Below are 23,837 nucleotides of genomic sequence, written 5' to 3'. Positions count from 1 at the left end.
TTTCCAAATGATTGAAGTATCTGTAATAGCTCTGGTCCTCATCACTGGCTTCAGCTTTCGCCCCTTTGATAAAAGCTTACTCTTAATGAAAGTTCTGCCTGCTCATAAAGTTTCCAAGTCTCTGTATTGGTAGAACTGATTCCTGTTCACTTCTTCATATAGCACATTTTTAATTAAAACACTACAGTAATATATTGGTATATGTTATTCATGCCTTTAGGATCAAACCGGTGTAACTTCTGCTCTGTGATGAACCAACTGGTTCTTAACCGGGTTTGGTTTCTGTTCATGTGCTTTTAGATTGTTTCCTAAAGAATAGAGCTCTCTGCTCAGTGGGTTTGACTGGAAGTTTTATAACCACAGGATCTGTAAGTTGGAGAATGCAACAGTGTAATGAGAGCCAAAAAAAAAGGAAAATATAAATGGTGTTTAAAGCAAAGAAAACAAAAGTAACCTTGCTTTAAAATGCGTTATCACTTCTCTCCATATTTAACAGTTTGTCTGTGTGCTGGAAGTGTCTTTAGAATTTTTACACTGACTAATTAAATCTTCTCCTGGTAGAGATCACGGCTGACCCTCTCTTCACTGGAGCATCTTATTAGAATAATAAACCACTCCCCGCTGGGAGACACTGCGTTGACAGACAGGCGAGACACTTTGGCTGCTGATTAGAAAAGGTTGATCGGGCTCATATTGTCTTCAGAGTATGCAAGAAACCCTTTATTGGCCCTGCTGCAGCAGCACTGCGAGGAGCAGCGTGGTTGGGGCCGGCTGGCTTTGCTTCCCCACTTGCATTGCAGTGGGCAACCTGTTAGTATGGGCTGCTGGCACTCAGAGGCTGTGCTTTTGTTCATCAGTGCCTGCTTGCTGTTAAAAACTATGTAGCAACTTGGAATTTCTTTCCTGTGGGTAACCAACTTGACATTCCTTAACAAAACTTAGTTTCTGTAGTGTTTTGAGCTCTATATTCTTTAATACCTACTCAGCATGGAGAAATGTATCTAGCAGCAAAGCTAGGCAGATTTGGTACTCGTGTATTTTTTGAAAGAGATTGTCATTCCTTGTTTATTTTTTTTTTACTTAAGATGTTTTCTCTACTAGTATACTTTAAATTGCGTTGTGTGGTTTGGTTGGTTTTTTTTTTTTTTTTTTTTTTTTTTAAATAATACAATTTCTAATAATAATACCTCTTTGCTAGCACAGAACCCAGTGGTTCTAAAGGAGGTATTTTCCTTCAGATACGTCCAGCGTGAGCACTGATGTATGTTTGCTTTTCCTGGAAGCTGTGCAGGTAAGGCAGAGTGATGCAGAAGCCTTGTGTCCCACAGCACAGCCTTGGCTCTGGGCCCAGCTGAGCCTCATCCCTGCCTTGCCTGTTGAGCACAGCAGAGAAGCACAGGCAGATTGTGGGCTCCAGCATTAAGAAAGCCGCCGTGACCGTCAGGCCATTCTGATCTCTGTGACTGCCTGCTGATCCTTGTGTGGGAGGGGAAATAACTTCATGTGAGGAGGAACCTGATCGCAGCAGTGGGAAGGTAGCCAAAAAGGCGTAGTGTGATTGCGGAGAGTTGTTCTGCTGCGGTGTCTGGGCTGGATTTGGTGAGCCCAGGGGTTACTGCTTCTGCAATCCATTCCCTTTAGCAGCCTCTGTTGTTTACTTCTGCCAGTGGTGGTGGAATTAAGGGGATTTCCTTTTCCTGAGTACTTAAGGGAATTAGTTCCCCTCCTTGCTGACTTTCAGTGAGCCCTGTAAAAATCCCAACCCAAGGAAACCTGCTTGGTTAAAAGGTCACATTGGAGTAAAGGTGATGAAAGATGTGGGTTTTAGAAAACAGGATTCTGCAGGGCTTCTCTCCACCAAGTGTATGTTTGGAAGACTCCTGAATGTATAAATACCTAACTGTACTTATTAAATGCAGGTTTTGTGCCAGAAGGGTGGAAAGATGCCCTTGAAGGCGTCGTGTGATAAACCTCAGAGTTTTAAGAGAGATTTTCCATTTCTGTACTAGTGCTCAAATACTAAAGGACTTGGTCACAGCCTAATCTCAAGGAGAAAAATCAGCATTAATCAAGAAAACTTAGAAAATAGGTGATCATAGTAAAAGTTTGTATGACAAATGGATTGCATTGGGTTGCACAAGTCATTGTTTGGTTCAATATTTCATACCTTTATCACCCTCCCCTCCAAAAAATGGAGGCCTGTTCGTGAGCCACCAGACTTTATTTTAAACTCATATTTAAGGACTTCTCATGTTTAACTTGACATTTGAAAACCTAACTGGTTTTCCATGCTTGAACCTCCCACCTGCCAAAGTTTTCTTGTTGCCTTGATACGTTTTAATTATTATTGTTATTTATTTGAATAAGTACGAACAGATATGTACACAGGTGTCTGTACGTGGTGTGTGTGTGCACACAAATGTGTCTTTTCTTGAATCTTTGCTTCCTACTACTCCCGTTAAGTACTCCAAAGTCCTGTCCCAAAGGAACAGTGTAATTCTGAAGTAGAATTGAGCAGCGCGATGTCACTGTGGGGACAATGAAATTGCAGAAACCAGATTTTTAATGTCTTCATGTCTGTGATTTTGTTTTGCTTTGCTTTTTCTCTTGACTAATATGCTCCTTCAGGCATTCTGTTTATCTGAGTATCCTTAGATGTTAGCACCGTGACGAGCTGTAGAAATCTGCTTCCCCAGTACAGCTGGAGGCCAGTAGGGGTTCTAAGGAAATAGTGCTAGAATAAAACTCTTTCATAAAAGTTGAGTATCCTCACATCAGTAGCTTCCAGGAAGTCGCACAATGTTAGAGAAGGTAGAACAGATAAGCATGCAGTGCGCCTACAGGTGCTCAGTGTGACTGCAGCCCTGGCACACGTGCTCGTGCCTGCATCGGGTGCTGACATGGCAGAGACATAACGTTAATCTCTTCGTAGCCAAAACTGAAGGAAGCATATGGTAAGGATGAGAAGATCTACTGAAACAGGTTTTCAGAGTACTGAGCCATTCTGAATTTAGAGAAAGTTTTAAGACTGCAAAGTACTGCCTGCGTGCATCAGAATCTCATTGAAGTAGGGGATACTTTGAGGCAGGAGGCATCAGGGCTTTGGTAATGAAACCAGTACAAACAAAAGCTGTCCTAAGGAGTGCTCTGCTCTGATACTGTTAGACCTTCCTCAGGGATTATATCCTCAATGCTCCCTGCTTCCCACCCTCTGCAATGTTGTAGCCTTCGTTAAATTCAGGGATTGATACGTGTCACATTAGTGACCCTTGAGATCTTCCAGCAGTGCTGTCCGTGTGATCAAGTACAGTGCATAGGAAGGTCTACTTGTGCAAAATATGCTATGTTTTCCATCAATCAGTGAGCTCAGAAGTAAAATCTCACTAGTTGTGATAGGTATAGAATACATAATAGGTATTGCACATTATCTGTTGCTTTTCATAAAAGCAGGTAAGTACTGTCATTTCCCCTCTGTTGAGGGAGATACAAAGCACTGAGAAACTGAGAAGATTGTGCTATTGAAATAATTCTTCAATAGCAGAGCTGAAAATAATGTATTGTAAAATACTAACTTTAGAAGAAATGGCAGCATGGAATAATGTGTAGCATCAGGATCCCATCATGCAGTCAGCCTTAACAATGGAAGCCCTCCCATATGCAAGGAGCCCCTTTTATTTGTTTTAGGACCTTGGCAAGGCAGGTGAGCCAAAAACCAGCTCAGCCCATGGTCATTTTTAGAAGCAGGACTAATATGATGCGGGAGAGGGTGGGCATTGCCTGTCTCTCTGAAGCCCCTTGGGTTGAGGTGTGTGTAGTTTGTGCAGCTTTTGGTGAAGGCCAGCTGGATCTCTTGGCCCAAGTTAATCCCAAAGACTTCTGGCATGGCTTTACTGTATGGAAACTTGTGTGTGCACGTGCATATTTCAGTTAATGGGTGGGACACAAATTGCTTGACAACTTACAAGAACCATCTTTGTGGATAGATGTTCGTGTAATAGTTCTGATTCTCATCCAGGCCCCAGAAAATTACTGCTGTTAGCATTTAGTGCTGGCTGTGAAGCAGCATCGACTTTCTCGAACAAGAAGAAATAAACAGTGCTTATGTGCTGTGAGCCATAGCTTCTGGAATTGTTATTACTGATGTTAGGGAGGGCTGTTTTTTCTCTTGAGGTACATACAAAGGAGTTAATGATGTTTTTCATAAGGCACGCGGTCTAGTAGCAAGCCCAGACAAGATTCTGGTGATGACTGTAAAGCAGATGCATGCTTATTTTGTTAACCAGCCTTCACACATTGCAATATCCGTGTTCAACTCTTGATTACTGCTGTGCATTTAAGGCATTTTGAAGAGCATTCTACAGAAGTACCAGGAAATCTATTTCAACCATATGGTGAAATGTCTATGGGAATTCGACTGCAAGGTCTCTGTTTGTGATTTGAGGTTTTCCTTATTAAAGTTGCACTATTTAAGATGATACGCTGGAATTTGATGTTGTTAACAGAAGCCTTTTTGCTCTTCAAAACCAAATGAAACAGTGCTCTGACAAAACGTGTATTTTCAGAGCATATTAAAGAGGTGTTCTTATTTCACTTAAACATGTGGTTGTTCAGAGGCTGGTTCAGGGCAGGTTTGCATTTTGTAAGTATTCAGCTTGAGAACTTGTCTGGATTTGTAGCATCACTGTCACTTCTTACCTTTGAGGAAATTCCTTATGTACTTACACCTCATCCCTTATCAGCAGATTCTCAGTGGCACGGAATAATGCAGAATTGTTTGAGTGAACAAGACAGTACAAGTAACGTATTTGGCAGTAAAACAATGTTTTATTGTTGTAATAGAATGACACCGATGTACAGCATTCCTGTCCTGGGAGCTTTGGTCCCCACAGGAGTTGTGCAGGCACAGGGCTGGATCATGGATCTGGTTCACCTTGAAAGCACTTCTTACTTTTTGAAGCCAGATCGGTTCTTTGATTGAGTTCTCCTAGCACAGCACGGTTGAGGGGGCCGGGATGTGTCAGTGCCTTATGTCACTATTGGTGCTGGAGACTGGAAATTGTTGAATCACAGCCTCAGGTTTTGAAATGCTCTGTGAGTCCAACCCTTAAACACTGTCTTAGTTTCAGCAGAACTGTCCAAACTACTCAGCGTTCATTTCTAAGTGCTGTACTAGTTTGGCCTTTCCTGAGTGAGAAGTGCAGATGGTTAAGGGTTGGATGCAGCTCTTCATGCATGTGCTTTTGAAGCAGACTGCCCTGTATTTATATATAAACACTTTTGGACTATTTGGGCACATGGTGTGACTTAATCTTTTGCATCCACTCAGTATTGAAACGTCATTCTCTGTGGCTAGAATAAGATTCCTAGCACAGATGATACCAGTTAGCTGAAAAGCTAACTTGCTGAGATCAGTGGTGAGCTTCCTTCTCTCAGCCTTGGAGCTTTTGTGTTTTCAGGTGCATGCATTCTCATTTCCCCATACTGAGGCTGGGTTGGGTGTGAATTGTTGTCCAGGGTATCTCAGCAGATTTGCTCTTTCCAATCCACTCCTCCTGGCTTGCTGCATCCCCCACTTGTGGAGTCACTCTCCCAAGATGCTGCCATGCCAGCACCCCTTGTGCCAGCCACATGTTGCCACCCCGAGGCTGAAGAACCATAACTCCAATTTCAGGTTTGCCTCTTCTGCCTTCAGTATACTTCACAGTAGAAGTTTCTTAGTTGAGTAACGTAATGCTTTTCCTTTACAACCTGTCATGAATAAAGATTTCACAGCAGGAATTGGAGGCATTAAAGGAGAAGCAGAAGAGAGAGTTTGTGTGCAGATGATGAAAGAACAGAGGGAAGCATAGTGAGTACAGTGAGGAGCCTGGCTGGAGTCCTCACCAACAGAAACTTTGTTTTTGGATGAGAGAAGAGAGAAGAAACCACTAAAGCAGTTCGTTTAGACCGTGAGAGGCCGGTGGTGCAGCTGTAAGACAAGGTTGCCTGGCAAGGGAGTTTTTAGCTGGGGGAGAAGGTGGTCAAAGCAGGCAAATGCCTGCAGTGCTAGTGTCAGGAAACACGGGCATTTTTAGAATTTCTAGTTGGAAGAGCAAGAGCCTGAAATAGCAACATATCAACTGTGGAATCTGGGGAAAGAGGCAGAAATTTCCAGGTTGGTCTATAGATATCATGGGCTGTGACAGCTGCCTGATGAGATGTCTTGAGGCATGATGTTGCTTTCTCAGCGTGAGAGTTGTTGAATTCCTTTTCATGCTCTTCGTTGCCTACCCAAGCAGGAAGTGTCATTTCACAAAAGCTGACAGAGGTCACTGTTTTAATAACTATTGTTAATTGATGCTTCTCAAAAGCCTTCTATCAACTTGAATTTGCTACCTGCGGAGACTGGCTCAGCAGGTGGCTGAATTAAATTAAAACTTTAATTCTGTGGTTAATAAATCACGCTAGAACTGTGACTATGTTTTAAAATATAATATCCAATCAATTTATCTGAAAGCCATTTATGTATAAGAAGAAATTATTAGCTCTGATTTAAACGGTAACAAAAAACCCTCCCTGAAAGTTTGGGAGCACTGACAAGCACTTCCAGTGCTAGAAAGCGATGGAATGTGTGGAGAGTTTCCCCTTTTGCTGTCCAGAATACCTCGAATCACAGACTGAACAGAATCAAGAGCTGCTCTTCATCCCATACAGTGTTTTCCACTCAGCGATTCAGGAATGGTGAAGCTCCATTGCATTGCAGACACCTGTCCGGCTCTCTCTGAAATCATTTAGCAAAATGTTCTTCTTTTGAAAGATCTCCTCCAAAATTGGTTACAAACTGCTATATTTCTAATTTTTAAACAGTAATATTGAGTGGAAAAAATGAACAGCATGAAAGTGAAATACTGTGTGGGATGAATGCTATTTAAATCTTGTCTAAGCTGCTAAACATCACACTAACGTTGGATCACTGGATCTGATCCAGTAAAAATTAAAAAAATAAAAAAGCAGATATAGAGAGAGAGGTCACATCACAGAACCAAGCCATCTGTCCAGTATGGAATTAAAGGCATTTTACAATGAATTAGTTTTTCGTATTATGGGAGCCCTAGGTGTGAATCAAAAGGTGTCTGCCTGCAAAGACAGTTCCTGAATTATTTTTGTGTTGTCAACCTGATGTGTTGGCGTGCAGCATCTCATCTGGCTTGCTTAGCTAATTAGTCTGTTATAACCAGTATTTTATAACTGGCTTCAAAAGTTTTTTCTGTTGCTTCCAGACATCATTCTTGTAATATGGACCAAAGGATTTACATGTGAGCCTGCTGCCAAGTTTTCACAGAATGTCTCTGCTGCTTTATTCTAGCATTGTTTTACCTTACGTGTTCATAACAAAGAAAGCTTTCGTTTGGAGAATAACATTCAGAATTTGTTCCAGTCTTTGCTGGTGTTCTTGGAGTAGATTGGTTCATTTGACCTCTGCAGTATTAATATAGCATGTTTATACAAGAAAGTACCCTACTGCATTAAAATGGAAATAACGATTTACAGCATTGACAGCCTTGGAGGATCTCTGATGTCAGCTCTCATCTTACTGGACAGGGTTCAGTTGCACATGCAGTTGCATGCCGCTGATTGGTACTATTTATCATTTTTAAAATAAAGATTTTCTGTTCAAAAGTAATTTTAAAACCTCCGTCAAAAACATGAATCTGTGTCATGAGGGAGAGAAGGAGAAGGAAAATGGGGTGGAGAAGATGCAACAAACCTAGGAAACCCGGCTGTTGTAGGGCGAGAGGGGAATTTACTGCCATCTGATTTCATCTTGTCTGTAATTCTGAGAGTTCACTGTATTTTTTTTTCGTAAGATATGCCTGAGATTTCAGCAAATCTATTTCCATGTGCTTTTCCCTGCTCTGTTACTACTTGTGTCTGTGAATGCTCATTCCAACCAGCGTCTTTTGTAAGTAGGAGAGAACTGAGATGTGGTGATACGTTGGAAGTGCTCATAGCAGAAGTAAAATTAAACTTCTCTTCTTAAGTGCTACACTTTTCTGAGAGCCTGTAAAAAGTTCTGTAACATAAATAGGAGCCGTCATATTTTTGAGCTGTAGCTTGCTGGATAGAGATGTGTAAATTGTGATTGCTCTTATTTTGGCACTAAATTAATGCATTTCAGTTCTGCAAAAGAAGTTCCAGACAGCAGCTTTTTCTATGACCTTCTTTGCAGACAGCCTCAGGAATGCACTGTGTCTCATCTTCATTGTATGCTCTTCAGTTTGCTCTACTGTTGTCACCAGTTATCCTTCTACACTGCCGTGCTGCTTCTCGCTTATTGCACCGATCACAGAATCATAGAATCGCTCAGGTTGGAAAAGACCTTCAAGATCATCAAGTCCAACCTCAGCCTAACCATACTTAGCAGGGTGTTTTACCTGACATGCTCTCTGAAGGGCATAGCCCTAGAAGAGCTTTGCTGTGCATTAGGTTGGATGTCATTTTGTAATTGAGGCCATCGTGTAGTCAGACTAACTCAGTGATTAGGTGTGAATCCTTAACGAACCCTTCTGGTCTGATGCGTCCTCAGGAAGCACTGATGTCTGCTTTTAAATAAAGGCAAAGGGCTTGTGGATTTCCTCTGGATTCTCTTGATTGAGAAAGGAAGGAAAAGGCCACTGGTGGGCATGGACCCCGTAGCTGTGCCTTGCCAAAGTAACATGGATTTCCTTTGTTTATTTTTTCCTTGGGTTGGTTTTTTTGGATTGGTTTTCTTGAGCATTACACAACCAGTTCTAAACCCCAATATCTTAGTAATCGGCTTTTGGTAGAACTTCATTTTGAGTTAACGTGAACAGATGTCTTCAGATCTCCATTTTTATATCAACTTTTGACCTAATTGCATAGCTTTACGTGTGGGTTTATTCCAAGGCAGGACTGTCGAGAAGCCCAGAGCTCCCTGTTCTGCCTGACACCAGTCTTTTCTGAGAGAAAAGGAAGGATCTGTTTCTCCTGCTCAGGTGGCACGTGATGGTGGTTGGCTTTGAGCATAGCTTGAAGGCATGCAGTCAAGGCAAGTTTTGCATTTAAAAATGATTGGGTCTAAGAGAGAGTTGAAGAATTCATCACCTCCAACCAACCTGGATCTTTTTAAAGGATAAATGTACATAGCCACTGCGGTTTTCCAGAGAGATACAAGCAGATAAAATGCCAAAGTCCGCAGTGTTGTTTCTGTGATGTCAAATTACTTGAGTTTTTCTTCCTTAATGCATGTGGGCTTTGTCTTTTGTTTTATGATGTGCAACTTTCTATTTATTTGCTTTTAAATTATCATCCCAAACTCAGAAAAGTTAAGTACTGCAATAATTTGCATTAAAACGTCCAAGGTTGTGAGGTAGTTCCTAGCCATATACTAATGGAGAAACACAGAATTGCTTCTCACCAGCATCTCAGTCAGACATCTCCATTCACACACAAGAGATTTGGGATTCGGTAGTGTTTAAAATTAGGTGTGTGCTGTTGATCTTTGATGTGTAGATTACTCGTCCTGAAGCACTCATAAGAGTCTCCTTCACCACACTGAGATCTTGGTTTATGGATATTCTGTCTGCTTATTAGCAAACAGGCTGTTAATGAGCCATTCAAATGAATGGGGAAGCTTTTCTGCTCAAGTAGAAGTGCAGATTAAGGTTTTGACACAGCTTTCCGGGGTGGGAGAGGTTTTGCTGGGTTTTATCACTCTGTGAGTAAGCGGGACAGTTGATCTGGGTGTCCTGCAACTCTGATGGGCAAAACATCCCCGGGGAGGTTGCCTGACAAATTGTGTCCTGTGTTTTGTTGGAAACGTTTGCAGACTTTCATGTTACCTAATAAAGGATGTCTGGCTCCATTTAAAAGCGCTTTCCAAAAATGCTTTTCTCTTAAACAGAAACCCATATTTGCTTGTATCCCATCTTCTGCTTTATGAAAATGCTGTGTGTTTTTATATTTTAATATCTGTTTTGAAGTAATTAGTATGTGCAACATCCACCTGGGTGTAGCTCATAGTTTGCCTGTGTTCAAGGTCAGTCCGTTCCCTTTTATTCCCATACTTTTATTCTGTACGTATTCGCTATCTTGTCTGTATCAACGATAATTAAAGTCATGCAAAGAAATCCTCTGGACATTAAAAATAAGTAATAATCTGCAAGTCTGTGACAGGGAGGTGTGTGTGACTGTTGTGTTGTTCGGCAGGTACGTCGATGACGTGATCAATCGCATTGACAGGATGTTTCCTGAGATGTCTATCCAGCTCTCCCGGCCCAATGGGACCTCTGCAATGCTGCTGGTGAGTTGGGTCGTTTTGTCCTTTCAGATGGATTTCTTAAGGGACTTAATTGCTATTTCTAAAAGGCAGGCTATTAGGGATTATTTTTTTCCCAGAAACATGCTGCTCTTCGTTTGACCCAGCAGTGTAAGATCTCTTTTGCTTTGGGGCAAATAGATGATAAAAAGAATTTCACCCTTAAATGCTTTTTGTTGTTAAATAAGATTGTTGAAATACGAGCGTGAGGTCAGATGCTGTGTTTTTCAGCAGTCTTGGCAATGAGTGTATCTCAGTCATGACGGTGAAGAGGAAAAAGAAGTAGGGGTAAGGAAGAGAGAAATTGTATTGGTTTCCTTTGTCTAAATTTGTTCAAATTGCTCTTGGTCCAATGAATTCCTGTTTTATGATGAAGTCAAGAATTTGCCTTTGAAGTAAATGAGCAGTAAAGGCTGGATTATAGATAAACAAGTCCAATACATTCGACTTATTTCTGCCTGACCAAGCAAGATTTCATTCCAGAAGAGCCTATTGTTCACATCAGTTCTCACAGGCAGCTGTTGTGCTTAGAGGAGACGAGTCTGTAAAGGTTTCGACTCCAGGACAGCAGCACAGCAATAGGGTCTGCTGAGCTCTTACAGCATGGCACTGGGAAGCTGATTCTCCTGCAGCTGAGTAAAAGTCTGAAGTTGAATCTTTTGACAGCTTTTAAATGAAAGTGGAAAATTCCATATCCGAGTGAAAATGTGGGACCAAATCCGTCTTTTCCATCTCAGATCGTTCGTGGCACATCCTCACATAAGCTGCTACAAAAGGCTTGGTTATAGTGCATGTGTGAGTACAGTTGTTGTTTCGAAGCAAATGGTAAAAGAAATCTAGAAATCAGATATTTTGTCAAAACAGCTTTCTTGAATCAAGAATTTATGTTTTTTTAGCATTTGTTAAATTGACTACTCTGATATTTTTAGATTTTGCCTGTATTTTTCAAAAATACTATAAATGTCTCAATAATAAGTGTAGCTGTGGTTACGTTCCATTTTAATTTATCAATTCTATAGCATCTTAATATTAACTTTCTTTGAGTAGCCTAAAATTCGCCAGGGATTAATTGAGTCAGAGGTTAAAATATACAGCTGGCTTCCACTGGCATTAAATCATTTCATCTGCAATTGTTGGATTCACCAAGTGGAACAACATATTCCATAAAAGAACTGAATTCATCAGTGCAGTCCTAAGCTCTGTAGAAGCTTTTGCATTTGCTGTTCAGCTGACTTTATGTTTAACTGTTTCACTGTAGAAAAGAAAAAGTCTCATTTTACTTCCTTGCTTGGAAACCATTTCCATCCTCTTGGAGTCCCTCTCTGCACCCAGTAATTGCCTTCTGATTCTGATGGCTTTTTGAGGTCAGAAAACATGTGATACTTTTCAAGAACTGGGCACAACTGGGAAATGGTGTGAGTTATCTTGGATAAAGCTGGTTGGGAGCAAGGTGCATTGGGAAAATGGTAACTGTAAAAGAAGCCTCGTTTGCATTTAGTGATAACTTACCAAATAACATTGGTCTCTAAATCAAGGGCAACAGCACTGCAATGAGTCAATGGATTGCGTATCTTCCTTGGATCAGAGATCAAAACCACTGTTTTTAAAGTATTTTTGCATGTGATTTTGTGATGGGTTTATCATTTTTTCTTTTAGGCAGGTTTTCCCTCTTTCCCATCTGTCTCAGTTGGTGTTGCCAATATGGCACTTTCCATCTGGCCCCGACTGCTGCAGAAGCTTTTGCTGTTTTCAGCCACAAATCATTCAGCGCAAGGTGCTGCAGGATGGGCAGTGTGAAGAGCACCTCCCCCAGAAGAAGGGGGGTTTCTGCAGAACGTGTCATTTCTCACTCTGAACTCATCCCAAGTTAGATGTGGAGCTGCTCTTCCACAGCAGTGATTTACCATAATGCCAAAGGATTCAGATAATGCTTGTTTTGTTTAAAAATATTTCACGACCGTATGCAGTTTGTCCAGAGATAATTAACCAACCATAATGTGAACCAGTTTCATTTGTGCAGTGTTTGTATCATACCTGCCATTGCTTGTGAAGATCTTTACCATAGAGGTATTGTTGTTATATTAAGATACCTTTAAACCCAGCCCTGTGGTTTTCCAGAAGCGCACACATTCGTCATCAAAGGCACTGATAAGCAGATATGTATGTTAAGAATGTGCAAACTATTGGAAGGAGGTGGGGAAGAAGGATCAGGGCTGTGAGATTCTTTGAAACTTCAGAATCACTGGAAATGACCGCAAAGTCATCCTTGGGAAAAAGAGATCTAATTCAGAAAATGTCAGTCCCAAACTGATTGGTGCCCATCTTCATATTCACGTGGAAATCACGTCGTGTCCTTAGCTGTGATGTGGGGCTTTCAGGTCCTGCATGTTTCTAGAGAGGTGATTGCAGCTGCTGGTCTGAGTCGCAGGGTTGGTCACCTCTGCGTGATGCTGGGCTCTCCCTCAGCACAGTACAGCTCTGCAATAAGCTGAGAACTTTAAGGGGGGGGGGGGGTGAAGAAAGTGTTCCTGCGAGCACAAATGCTGTGCATTGAAAGGTTTCTGCCTGCTGCTCCTTGGAGGGTGCTGCTTCCTCAGACAATAAGGAGATCTTTGTGTTGGAGATTTATACACAGCAATTGTACCTCATTAGTCTGGATTTATGCTGCACAGACCAAACATAAATAATTGAAGCCTTTCAGAGCTGTGTGAAATCCTCAACCGACTTTAAAAGCAGTTTACCATTTCAAGGTGCTGTTTAATCCCAGTCTTCACTGGTGATTTTTCTATTAATCTTTTAATCGTGCTATGCATAAAAAAGACTAAACATAGAATTGTATCAGCTTTAATAACAGTGTTATGCAAAATTAATTTGCAGCAGCAGCAGCAGAGGGAACTGAGGCTTTCTTAAGATTTTTGTGAGATTTTGTTGGTCAACTGCCAGGAACTGTAAAGAGAGAAACCTCATCTTGTGTTAAGGAAACACAAATTGATTTTTAATTAATGCAAAATACCTGCATTTTTGATGGTATTAAATAGTTAGTTGTATTCCTAGATAGTCTCTACTTATTTCTAATGGTGCAGCCATTGTATGGCTGTTTCAAATGCCTTGTTTCTGTTACCAGCGTTAAGACTCTCTTTTTCAGTGTGAAACTTCTAATTCCTGCAACTCATTCCTTGGATGTTGTACAACACAGGAAGTATTGGTCCCATATGAACTTCTTTAGGGCCATGTACCTGGCCAGCCCTGCGCAGACACAGCAACTTCTGCTCATCTTGATCCAGGAGCCACTTGCTCTTCAAGCAGCTTTGTCTCCCCAGTGTTTATAAAGCTATGTAAGGTCACTGCTCTCCAAGTCAGAGACAGCAGGTGAATATTTTTAGAAATAATGAATAGCTTTCTGTGTTTGGAGCTGTTTCTGAAGCATAGTGCTCTGTGTAACCAACTCTCCATTGGAAAAGTTGTTTCTTCCAAAGCAAAGCTCATTTCGGAAATTGCCATTTCTTGTTTTCATGTTATCTTACAAACTTTCTGATGCTGAAGGCATTTTATGCATTTATACAGATGCTTAGAATTTTAGTGGATCTCTCCTATAAAAACATGAAGCATTTTTACACAGTTTCTGTTCATTCTCAGTAAAATCAGACGCATTTTGCGTTTCAACTTTCAAATCTTGTTCCAAGCATTTTAAACAGTCTGATTGTATGGAAGTGGGCTGTATTAATGGCAAATAGGCTAGACGTCTGTTCACTGAATCTGAACAACTTCTTACGTCTGAATATTGTTTATCAGTGTTTTATATAAAATCATGATGATTTTCTCAGAGGAAAATGGATTCTCAGATTATTTGCCCATTAAAATTCTTGTTCAAGGCACCTTACTCTTGGAAGGAGTTGAAGAATTGCAAATTGTGACCTGAAGTTAGAAGAATTTTTCTGTTTTTTGAAGAAGCTTCATTTTCTACAAGGTCCAGATCCATTTTCATCCCTGTGAAGTTCCTGCTGTGCTGTAATTCAGAATAGAAAGAGACAAAATCCATTTTGCTACCCATGGCAGTGTTGGTCCAGCATCACCAGTTCGTACGTGTGGCTGCCACAACAGCACTGTGTGACACTTTGCTTTATTAGCAGGAAGTGCTGTGGTACTAAAGGAGAGCATCACCAGCTTATCCTTAATATGGCAAAATCATTTAAATCCTTTATCTACATTAACTTCTTATCGTGCACTACTGCAATTAGGTTCAATTAATGAAAGTCAAATTCTAGCCCTTACATTAAAATAAGGAGGGAAAAAAGAAAAAAAAAAAAAAAAGGAAAAAATTCCTTGTAAAGAACTAATTAGTATGGTTGTTTATTTAGACTCTAATAGCTTAATTGCATCCTATCTTGCTATTTACAAATAGGCATCATTAAAGAATAATGAGCATGTGAGGGAAAGTGCAGCACTGATACAGCAGATGAGACACGGGGAAAAAAAACCTAGCTGAAGGTTCTGGGGGGGCAGTTTGATTTATGTAGTGAATACAAAACCTTCTTTTCCAGTACATATAAATAGGATTTCCAGCCATTCTAGTGATTAGTAAGATAGATGTAGGAGTGGGAGGAAAGGCTTCTGGCTGGCAGTTCCAGGAGGAGCAGGTGCCTGGCCTTTTGCTGGAAATGTGTGCAGCTTGGTTGCATCTCTGCTTTGATGTTGCCTTGTTCTTTTGAAAGGTGACTAAAAACCTCATACGAACTCGTGGTCCTTTCTATACTATCAGGGAGGTACCCAGTTAACTGAAAATAATGTTGTCTTTCTTTTAGCTCTGCAATGCAGAGCATCTGCAGCTCAGATCAGCAGCAAATTCCCTGGGATGCTGAGGGGAAATCTGGAGCTTTGGGATTGTTCTGTGAAGTGTTGGAGCTTAGTGCTGTCAGCACGCTTTCTCCTAATATTAAACTTTCAGATAAATCTGAAGAAAGAATGTTTGTTAATGCATTTTTTAAATCATTTCTAAAAGGTCCTTTCATTTGCTACCCGTTCCAATGAAAAGGCCAAATCAAGGGGTGTGTTGCAAGCTATTTCTTCCAGGCAGAATTCTGGCATGGCAAATGGATTTTGATCCTTATCGTTCTGCGGATTAGTTTTGACCCTGATACTGACTCATTTGGAAAGGTATTTCTTTCTTCTCCAATTGGTGAGCTGTGCTAACTGGGAACGTTTTTAGCAGCCTTACAAGAAATTATCTGAAGCATTTTCACTGATTATTCCGTTTCCCCTCCCCCAGACTTGGCATACAGCATCTGTCATCTGCTCTTTGAGAGTTATCGTAGCGATAGACAAAATATTTTTAAAACTGGGATATTTCAAGATTTTTATTTTCTATATTTTTGTCAGAAAAGCTGCATAATATTGCAGATTTCAGTCAGCTGCCTGTCCTACCTTCGTCTGGTGCCTGCCGATTTGGGAAGCAGGGGCATTACAGAGAACTTCGCTGCCTGAATTCAGCGCACTTGAGTTAAAAGCGAGTGAGAAGCCCATTGTTTTTACACAGACCAAAACAGAGGCTGCAGAAGTATTTAACTCGCAGCTGTTCCATTTTCTGCTCACAGAACTGTGGGGCATATTTTTTCATTCATATTAATTGAATTTTAAAGTGACCTTGTACACGTATTGATTTGAATTAAAATCTTCCACATCAAGGACAAGTTGGCATATATCCTACAGGCAAAATATTAAAAAGCCAAGTGCTGTCTTAACAGGGTATCGACAGAAGAGGTTGCAGTTTAATGGGAGAAGGTGGCTTAGAAGGGAAATCGTTGCCTTTTTCTTGCAGAGGAAAGGTATCCTTTCGGTGTCATAGAGGAGCTTCATGCAGCTGCTATCTGTGGCAGCGCAGGGCTGCATTGTGCCCATTAAAGCAGGGAGAGCCTTGAGCTCCAGCACAGCGCCCTGTGCTCCCAGGGTTCAGAGCAGAACTCTCCGATTGTTTGTTTGATTTTTATCAGAGCCATTGGGTTTTTGTTCCGTTCCTTCAGGTGGTCTGTGGGGATGCAGCTCTGCGACCAGAGGTGTAAGTTATACTCCATACATGGGCTTCAGCTACCTGCATTCAGCAGACATCAAAGGAAAACTGTTGGCTGGAAACGTGATCTTTAAGATGTGGTTTGTGTGAACAAAAACATTCACATTCTGAAAATGCTTATGAATCTTGATCATTAGAGGGAAAAATAAAAGGTCCCTCATTTCTCGTGTACAGCAGAGAATGTGCTTTATCCTTTAGAGAGCTGTTGGGCATCCTTTTGGCTCCCACGTGTAACTGCATCCTCCAGCCTGGTGATGGTTCATTCTTTGTGCTGCCTACCTCAGTGTTTCAGCACTGTTAAAAATGATGATCTGTGAGTCCTCGGAGCTGTGTTTCTGCATTTCTTGAGGCTTAACTCATGTACTATTCCTGTTATTCCTTTTGATATCCTGCAGCAACTGTCTGAAGGTCCTGATTTCTCTTCCAACCTCTCTAAAACCTATAGGAGGAATTCTATGCCAACACAACAGCAGCACAAAATGGGGGATTGTTCTGTTTCGATGCCAGACTGCTAATTCACTGCTAATACTGCTGTATGAGTATTCCAACACAGAGATTCCAACACAGCACCTCACCCAGGGAGCTCACTCAGAAGCATGCATTAAGAGTGGCTGTACACAGCTCTCCCAGATATGGGAGATGAGGGAAGGCAGTGACCCTGCTTGTTTGGCATTCAACATGTGGATGATGTGAGCTGCTGTCCTGTTCCAGCCTGCAAAATTTGGCCTTTCAGTTTTGCATGATGGATAATAGCTGCGATCTGGGTAACAGCGACAGCTTCTGAAAGTGAAAAGTGAATGGCTGGAAGGCTGTGAAAACGGATGACCTGTAAAAGGGCAGTGAGCTGATGCAGAAGCATTTCGAGAGGATTTGTGCAGGTCAGCCTGATGGGGAGGTTTGGGGGCAGCAGGATGTGCATGCGAGCAAGCTGGAGTGCCAAACATGGGACTTTTCAGTTTGTTACGTGTGACTACTAACTCTGAGGATTTTCAGGAACATCCCACACAGGCTTCAGAGCAACTTCATCCAAGTTTTTTTTCCTGCCTGGCAGCAATGTGAGATATGAACGCAGAACGCAGGGGAAAGAAGTGAGCATCCACTGAAGTGTGTGAAGGGAATGAAAATAGAAAATATTACATATAGAGCCGTGTCTGGGAGTTTGTAGGACTGCCTTTTTGCTCTTCATTAAGAAGATTTCTGTTTTGTTTAAAATTTCTTCTTTTTCTCCTCTGAATTTTGCTGCGTATAATTGCACAGTGTGGGGTGGAGGCAGTTCTCTCAGTAGGGATGCATCCTAGAAAACCGCCGCTCTTAAATGAGGTAGAAAAGAGTAAATAAGAAAACAATTAACTCTGAGCGTGCCGACAGCTTTTTTCAGGGTGTCTCCAATTTCTCATCTCGTTTCTAATTAATTCTGCCATTGTGACAAAGTCGTTCTTCTGATTCCAGCAGATGATCAGCATCATAGAGCAGCCACATCTGGGACTGTACTTTTAACTTAGTTGTTACAGTGCTGAAATTCCTCTGCTACTTTCTTCTTTCCTTTACTTGCAGACCAGCTAGGTCTTGTCACAGAGGATCCCAGTACCACCTTTAGGCCTAAATTCACAGCAACTGAGACCTTATTGGGTTGCCTGAGAATGCTGAGTCGTTCTGTACGTGTTCATGAAGTCCCAGTGTAACAGGAGAAGGTGGGAATCAGAGCCATTGGTGCTGTGGGTGTAGCTCAGGCCTTCTTGCAGGCTACCCTACCTCTGCAACATTTTTTCTCTTCAAAAATCTCTTGTGGATTGCTTTTTCCTTTATGCTTTTGAAAAATCATGCCCAGCAGCCTGTCATCTTGAAGGCTGTCATTGACTTCTTTTTCCCTTCTCTTTCCCTTGATCTGTCTGTTGCTGTCAACTCATTCTTTCCTCTTGCTCTAACTCTTCTGGCCCGGAGTTGCTTTTTTCCACATCCCACACCAAAGAGTTGTCATCAGTTTCTTTTAGGATCTGTAACTGTCCTGCTGTATAGTTCTTTAAAATGGGAAACTGGTATTTACAGCACTTTGGGTGACTGTTCTAAAAAAGCTCTGTGCTGTCACTCCATTCCTTCCCCCGTTTCCCATCCCAGCCCTCAGTCCTCCAGCACAGTCCATCGGCGTTGGCATCGCCTGTTTTCTGCTGTCTGTGTTCCAGCACTTCATCCAGTTCAGATGAACACATGCGAGAGCAATCATCATCTTCCTGCTAACATCAGCAGATAAATCCACTCCCAAAGAAATCAGTCACCGTGCGTCTTTATTGATTTGTTGTATATTTTTCCTTTTTAATTTCTGCTAACGACTGCTGCCTCCCACCTTGTTTCAACATGAGTAACTGGTGCTGACTAAGAGAATAAAGAGCAATTTTGTGCTTTTGTGGACGAGTGGAAACTCCATCATGTTTGTACAACAGGACAGAAAGACAAAATTCCTATTAGAGGTTTAAACAGGATTGAAGTACAAGTTCATCTTTGAATGTTAAATTGATTTTTAGATTAAAGCATCTTCATTATTGTTTTCTTTGTCAATGCTGTAATTTAGGTTTATTTCTGCTGTTATATTGTGACAGACCAAGATGCTACTTTTATTCCTTGCCCTTTGCAGTTACTACAAAAGAAAACTAAACCTTTCAAAATGTAAGATTTCTACTGTTGTAATTGCTATTGTCCCACTTTGTTTTCTTGTAAATATTTTTACCTAAAGTGTGGACCTAAAGTGTTTTACATTGAACCTATGGCATGCTTTTAAAAGCTAACATCAGAAGAGTCTGATTCTTCTTTCTAATTATTTTTGCTTAAATGGACTCCGATTGGAGAATGTAGAATACAGTGAAACTAATCATAATTTGCTCACTGTTTTTTGACAAGTTGTTGAGTTGTGTTGTTCATAAAATGGAGGGAGTTGTTGGCTGTGTCGTGTCTGCACAAGGGAATTCTGTGAATTCATACATTTTTGGTTGCAAATGAATGTTTGCTCTGCACTTTATGGTCTGTCTCTTCCTCATAATGCACACAGTGTTTTCAGATCTCCTATTTTGTTCTGTCTATAAAATATTGAAAACTGAGATTGCATCAGCTTAAGCTGTTAACATGATGGTCTTGTGAATTCAGACACCATTAGCTCTCCTTCACCTTGTTTGTCCTTTTCTTGATAGGTTACCTTAGGAAAAGTGTTAAAAGTGATAGTGGTGATGCGGAGCCTCTTCATTGACCGGACGATAGTAAAAGGATACAATGAAAACGTCTATACTGACGATGGCAAGGTAGGTTATCATGTATCCAGCAACCATCAATTTTATTTTTAGCTGGTATTTAAATGTCAGAGAAAAGGCATCCCATCACAAGTATGCTGGAATCACAAAACTGTCAGAAGAATTTGTGGATGTTTTACAGGGTTTAAATTTATCATGCTTTCCTTGGATTTTTCATACCCAAATGTCTGACTTCTTTCTAAGCTCTGATGCTCTAGCTTGAATTTCTAATTTATCACCTTAGACCCCCAGTTGCCTCATTAATAGTGTCTACTGAGAAAACATTTTTTCAGTGTTCGAGCACATCAATAGCCCAAGGTTCAGTCTTCTCTTTTCTGAGAGCTTTTGGGAAATCTTGGGCTAGCTTTGTGTTCAACTTGATAAGTTCAGCCATGAGAATCACTGCTAGGTAGTCCTCAGTAATTTCCTTGTCAGTATCGGCTCGTCTTGAACAGCAGCCACTAAAGGTGAGTGTTCCCTGCTTCCACGAGGGTTTTTTTCATCAGCCATTCACCCTGCTTGAACCCTTGCATTTCTCTTGACTCCAGATGGCCGCCTGCAGCCCGAGTTCAGGACAGGAGCTGACACCTTTGGCTCAGGTTGTTCCTCCTTGGCTCAGGGTGGAATGGTCTCTGTTACTGAGATAGCAGGACACTCCTGTGCCAGAAACAGTACTAAATGCCTCCATGTTGCACATTTTCTCTCTGGAGCTTTCTCTTCTGATTATGAAGCCTATTAAAATACAAAGTTCATTATATCAAGATGAGTACTTGGCACCCATAGGCCATGTTATAATGAGGTGAGACTTCTTTCACTTCAGAAGTGATAACTGGGTTTCAGCACACAGCAGCACGTTGTGTACTGACCCAGGGTTCAGCAGCTCCAGTCTGAATCTCTGTTCCCCAGAAAAGGCCAGGAGCAGATCTGCCAAAGAGTGTCACGCAGCTACGTTTCCCAGATGAGAGATTCTTACTTGAAGGGTGGGGGGTTGGCCTAGGGAAGAGTAAAATAAAAACTCACTGATGTTTTTATTTGTGTTGCTCAGATCTGTGGGTTTAAACACCACTGTGCAGCAGAAGCAGTTGCACCCCGCTCCCAGTATATCAGCATACAAATGCAGACTAAAGCATCAGCCCCTCTTCACCTTGAGTTCTGCTGGGAAGTGAAAGAATAGCACTGACACCACTCATAAAAAGCACTGACACCACTTGTTGGTTTCCCATGTCACATTTCATGTGGGTGTGCTCATTTTCTCCAATGAATCCAGTTTTCTTTGAGGCTCCCTTGAAATATAATTATGCTGTATGTGCCGAAAAGATGGGTAAAAGTTCCTTTGCAAAACTCAGCATCTGGTGTGCAGCTTCTGTCTCGCTCCAGGTTAGCTCTCAGGAGAGCTGTGTTCCTCCACTGTTGTCATCTGAGAGCAGTTCTCACCACGGCTGGCTTTGGGCACGGGGCACTAACCTTTGTCTGTGTCCATAGGGAGCAGTTACCTCCTCCTGAGCAGCACTGCTAACACCTGCTTTGCCTTCTTGCTTCAAGCAGTCTGCAGGGGAGGCTGTTCTCTACCAACTTACATTTCAGCATTCTAAGCGGGGCGATGCGACGGCTCCCACGAGGCTGGATGAACCCGTGTCTGTACCGTGGCAGTTGCTATTCCATTGGGCCATCTCAAGGCTGGAGCAAAGCTGTAGGTCTGCATTTTAGGTATAAATAGGAACATCTCATCTGACTTTGGTAGAACTGGAGTTGCAGCCTCTTAAATCATGAGTAAATTTGGCTTGGAAGATTGAATATATGCGTAGCTTGCTAGTTTTGCCAACTGGAGCACATATTGACAAACAGTGGGCTCCCTTTTTTTCCACTAATTAACTACACTAGTAATTGGAGTATAAGAATAAGATAGTGCTCTTGCAATGATTCGCTTTACTTTATTGTGCCTGCTGGGAATGAGTGATTACAGTCAATTGCAAACATAGTCCATTCCAATTCCTTCTCTGTCACAACAGCTGCTGTAGGGAAAATGCTCCACTGTTCTAGCTTCTCAGTTTCCAGCCTGGTGCTGGGAGGGAAGCAGTAGTGCTCAGAGACTCAGAAAGGTATGAAGGAGATCAGTGAGCATACTGTTTGTTAGATAATAAAAATGCAGAGAAGCTTTGGAGTTGCTGTAGGGAGTGATTGCTTTTCCCATGAGCAGTTTGCACAGTGATTGCTGATTGGGGGGGTTTGCTTATTTGTAGGAAGCATTTAATATTTGTAAACAGCAAGGATGAGATTAACTAAAAAGGTATCATACAGTATGGCAGTTCTGAAGCTCCTCTTTTTTCTGTAAGTCATGCTGAAGAAGGGGCGCTGGAATAAGTCACAGCATCCTTGCACTTCTCTACGTGCAAATAGCTGAGTGGTGGTCTTCTGAGTAAGCCTCCTAAGCCCATATATCAGAAGGGCCTTTAAAAGTGAGATTCTCTGGGGGATTTCTCTAAATGGCGAGGTTTGGGGCAATGCAATGTATTCAGCACTGTCCAACAAAAGAAGAAATGGCCATCATTGGGAAACTGCACAGGCAGAAAGTGGAGCATGCCTTGTGAGGCACGGAAGGGGAAAGCACAACTGGTTTAGCAAATTTTGCATTTCTGGGGAGAGAAGGGAGAGAGCAAACAGGAGGGGTACTGGTGTCGTCTGGTGCATTAGGCAGGCAGGTCTAGAAGTAAAACAAACATGGGTGGCTCTCAGAGCTGTGGAGCTGTGCGTGGCAGCGTGCTGAGGCACTGCTAGCAGGTACACAGGAGAGCTGACGTTGCATTATGCGGGTTGCTGTGCACTTAGACGTCGCACTGTCTGCACTGACAGGAGCTTATGCGAAAGCTTCCCGTGGTTTCTGCTGTACTGAAGTCTATTTAAATTGGTTGCTCTCTCTTACGGACTTAAATACTTTCAAAGTGAAGGTGAAAAAATGAAAAGTAGTGTTAAGCTTTCCATGGGTAAAATAGGATACTGCACTTTGGCGTTTTATTTTCAAGCTTTGCTTATATAGACAAAGCATCAGTGTGTTTCTTAAGTGCTTCGTGTACTTCTCTCGTGAATTATTCACAAACCCTGCAGAATGTGTCTTTGCCAGGTTGCCAGCTGCATAACTTAGACATTTTTGGTGACACTTTGCAAAAACAATAGGTGAGCTGTGGCAGCGCTGTCATGCAGCCGGCGCTGTGTGCTGACTGCTCTGCCTCTCTCCTGCTTACTGTACCAGCCATTACGTCCACCCCATACTGATGTGTTTTAATTAGCCCTGTAGCTTCAGCTATGGCACCGTGCCACCTTCGATTTCAAACTTTGACATACTCATTGTGCACTGGAATTTAACCACGATAGTAATTAATTACTAATGTTGTCCCGATTCCTGAATAAATGAAGCTGTGCAGCTCGCTCTTGCAGGGCAGGCTGATCGTCAGCTGAACCATTAGTTAACCTAGTCTGCCAATAAAAATAGAGATGCATTGGGATTCTGCTGGCGTGGTGGGCAGCACCCTGCTTCTCTTTGGACTCGGGTACCACGGAGCAGCATGGCAGGGTGCATTTGGAGTGGGCACTTAACATCCCTGCCTAGCCAAACTCTGATTTCTGCATCCATTCGACTTAACTAAAGAAACATAAGTGTCTCTGTTGAATTATCATGTTAAGGAACTGGGGTTATGTTAATGCTGTGGCTTCATTAATTACCCCATATCAATAAGCGAAGGCAGCTTTTAGCCTCCTAGCGTAAGAGAGGAAAAGAAATAGTAGTATCAAAGGAAAGCTTCAAAGACAGCCCGCGCTGTCTCTCGGGTAATTTCTGATCCCCGTATTCTTTCCACTTCAAAGCTGGGTGTGTGTGTGTGTTTGGGTGAAGGGGGGTTGAATCCGATTTCTCTAATAAGTGTTGGCACCGGACCTGTTTGATATTAGATGCAGGGAACATTCTGATTTGTTATCGCCTTTGAAATCGTTCAGATGACCTTCAGAAAATGGCCTCTCGTTACTTATGCTGGGGGTGGGTGGGGAGAACGGGGCGCTGGGAAAAAAAGCCCCAGTTTAATTCACATGCAGAGGATGCCCTGGAATTGTGCTTTCAGCAGTTTTTTAGTTACAAATGTGTGTCTTGATTGAAAGTGAAAAGTTGAAGAATAATAGACCTGTAACGATG

General features: G+C 41.8%; 1 protein-coding gene across 2 annotated transcripts in view; it reads left to right on the top strand.

Annotated features, from left to right (window-relative positions):
- The window catches only part of MED27 (mediator complex subunit 27), a gene marked incomplete at both ends in the record, with an annotated part of 80,295 nt that overhangs the window by 42,942 nt on the left and 13,516 nt on the right, over positions 1 to 23,837 (top strand). Inside the window, 2 exons of one of the 2 annotated variants that reach the window (XM_079544729.1) lie at positions 10,210 to 10,303; positions 19,562 to 19,669. In XM_079544729.1, the coding sequence (XP_079400855.1) occupies positions 10,210 to 10,303; positions 19,562 to 19,669 (202 nt within the window). The remainder of the gene's footprint in view (positions 1 to 10,209; positions 10,304 to 19,561; positions 19,670 to 23,837) is intronic. The other variant, XM_079544730.1, reaches the window with a different exon arrangement.

Source organism: Tetrao urogallus (genome assembly GCF_951394365.1).
Source record: "Tetrao urogallus genome assembly, chromosome: 19".
NCBI classification, from domain to species: Eukaryota; Metazoa; Chordata; class Aves; order Galliformes; family Phasianidae; genus Tetrao; species Tetrao urogallus.
Note: the sequence above shows the minus strand (reverse complement) of the source record. Positions and strands in the feature narration are given on the sequence as shown.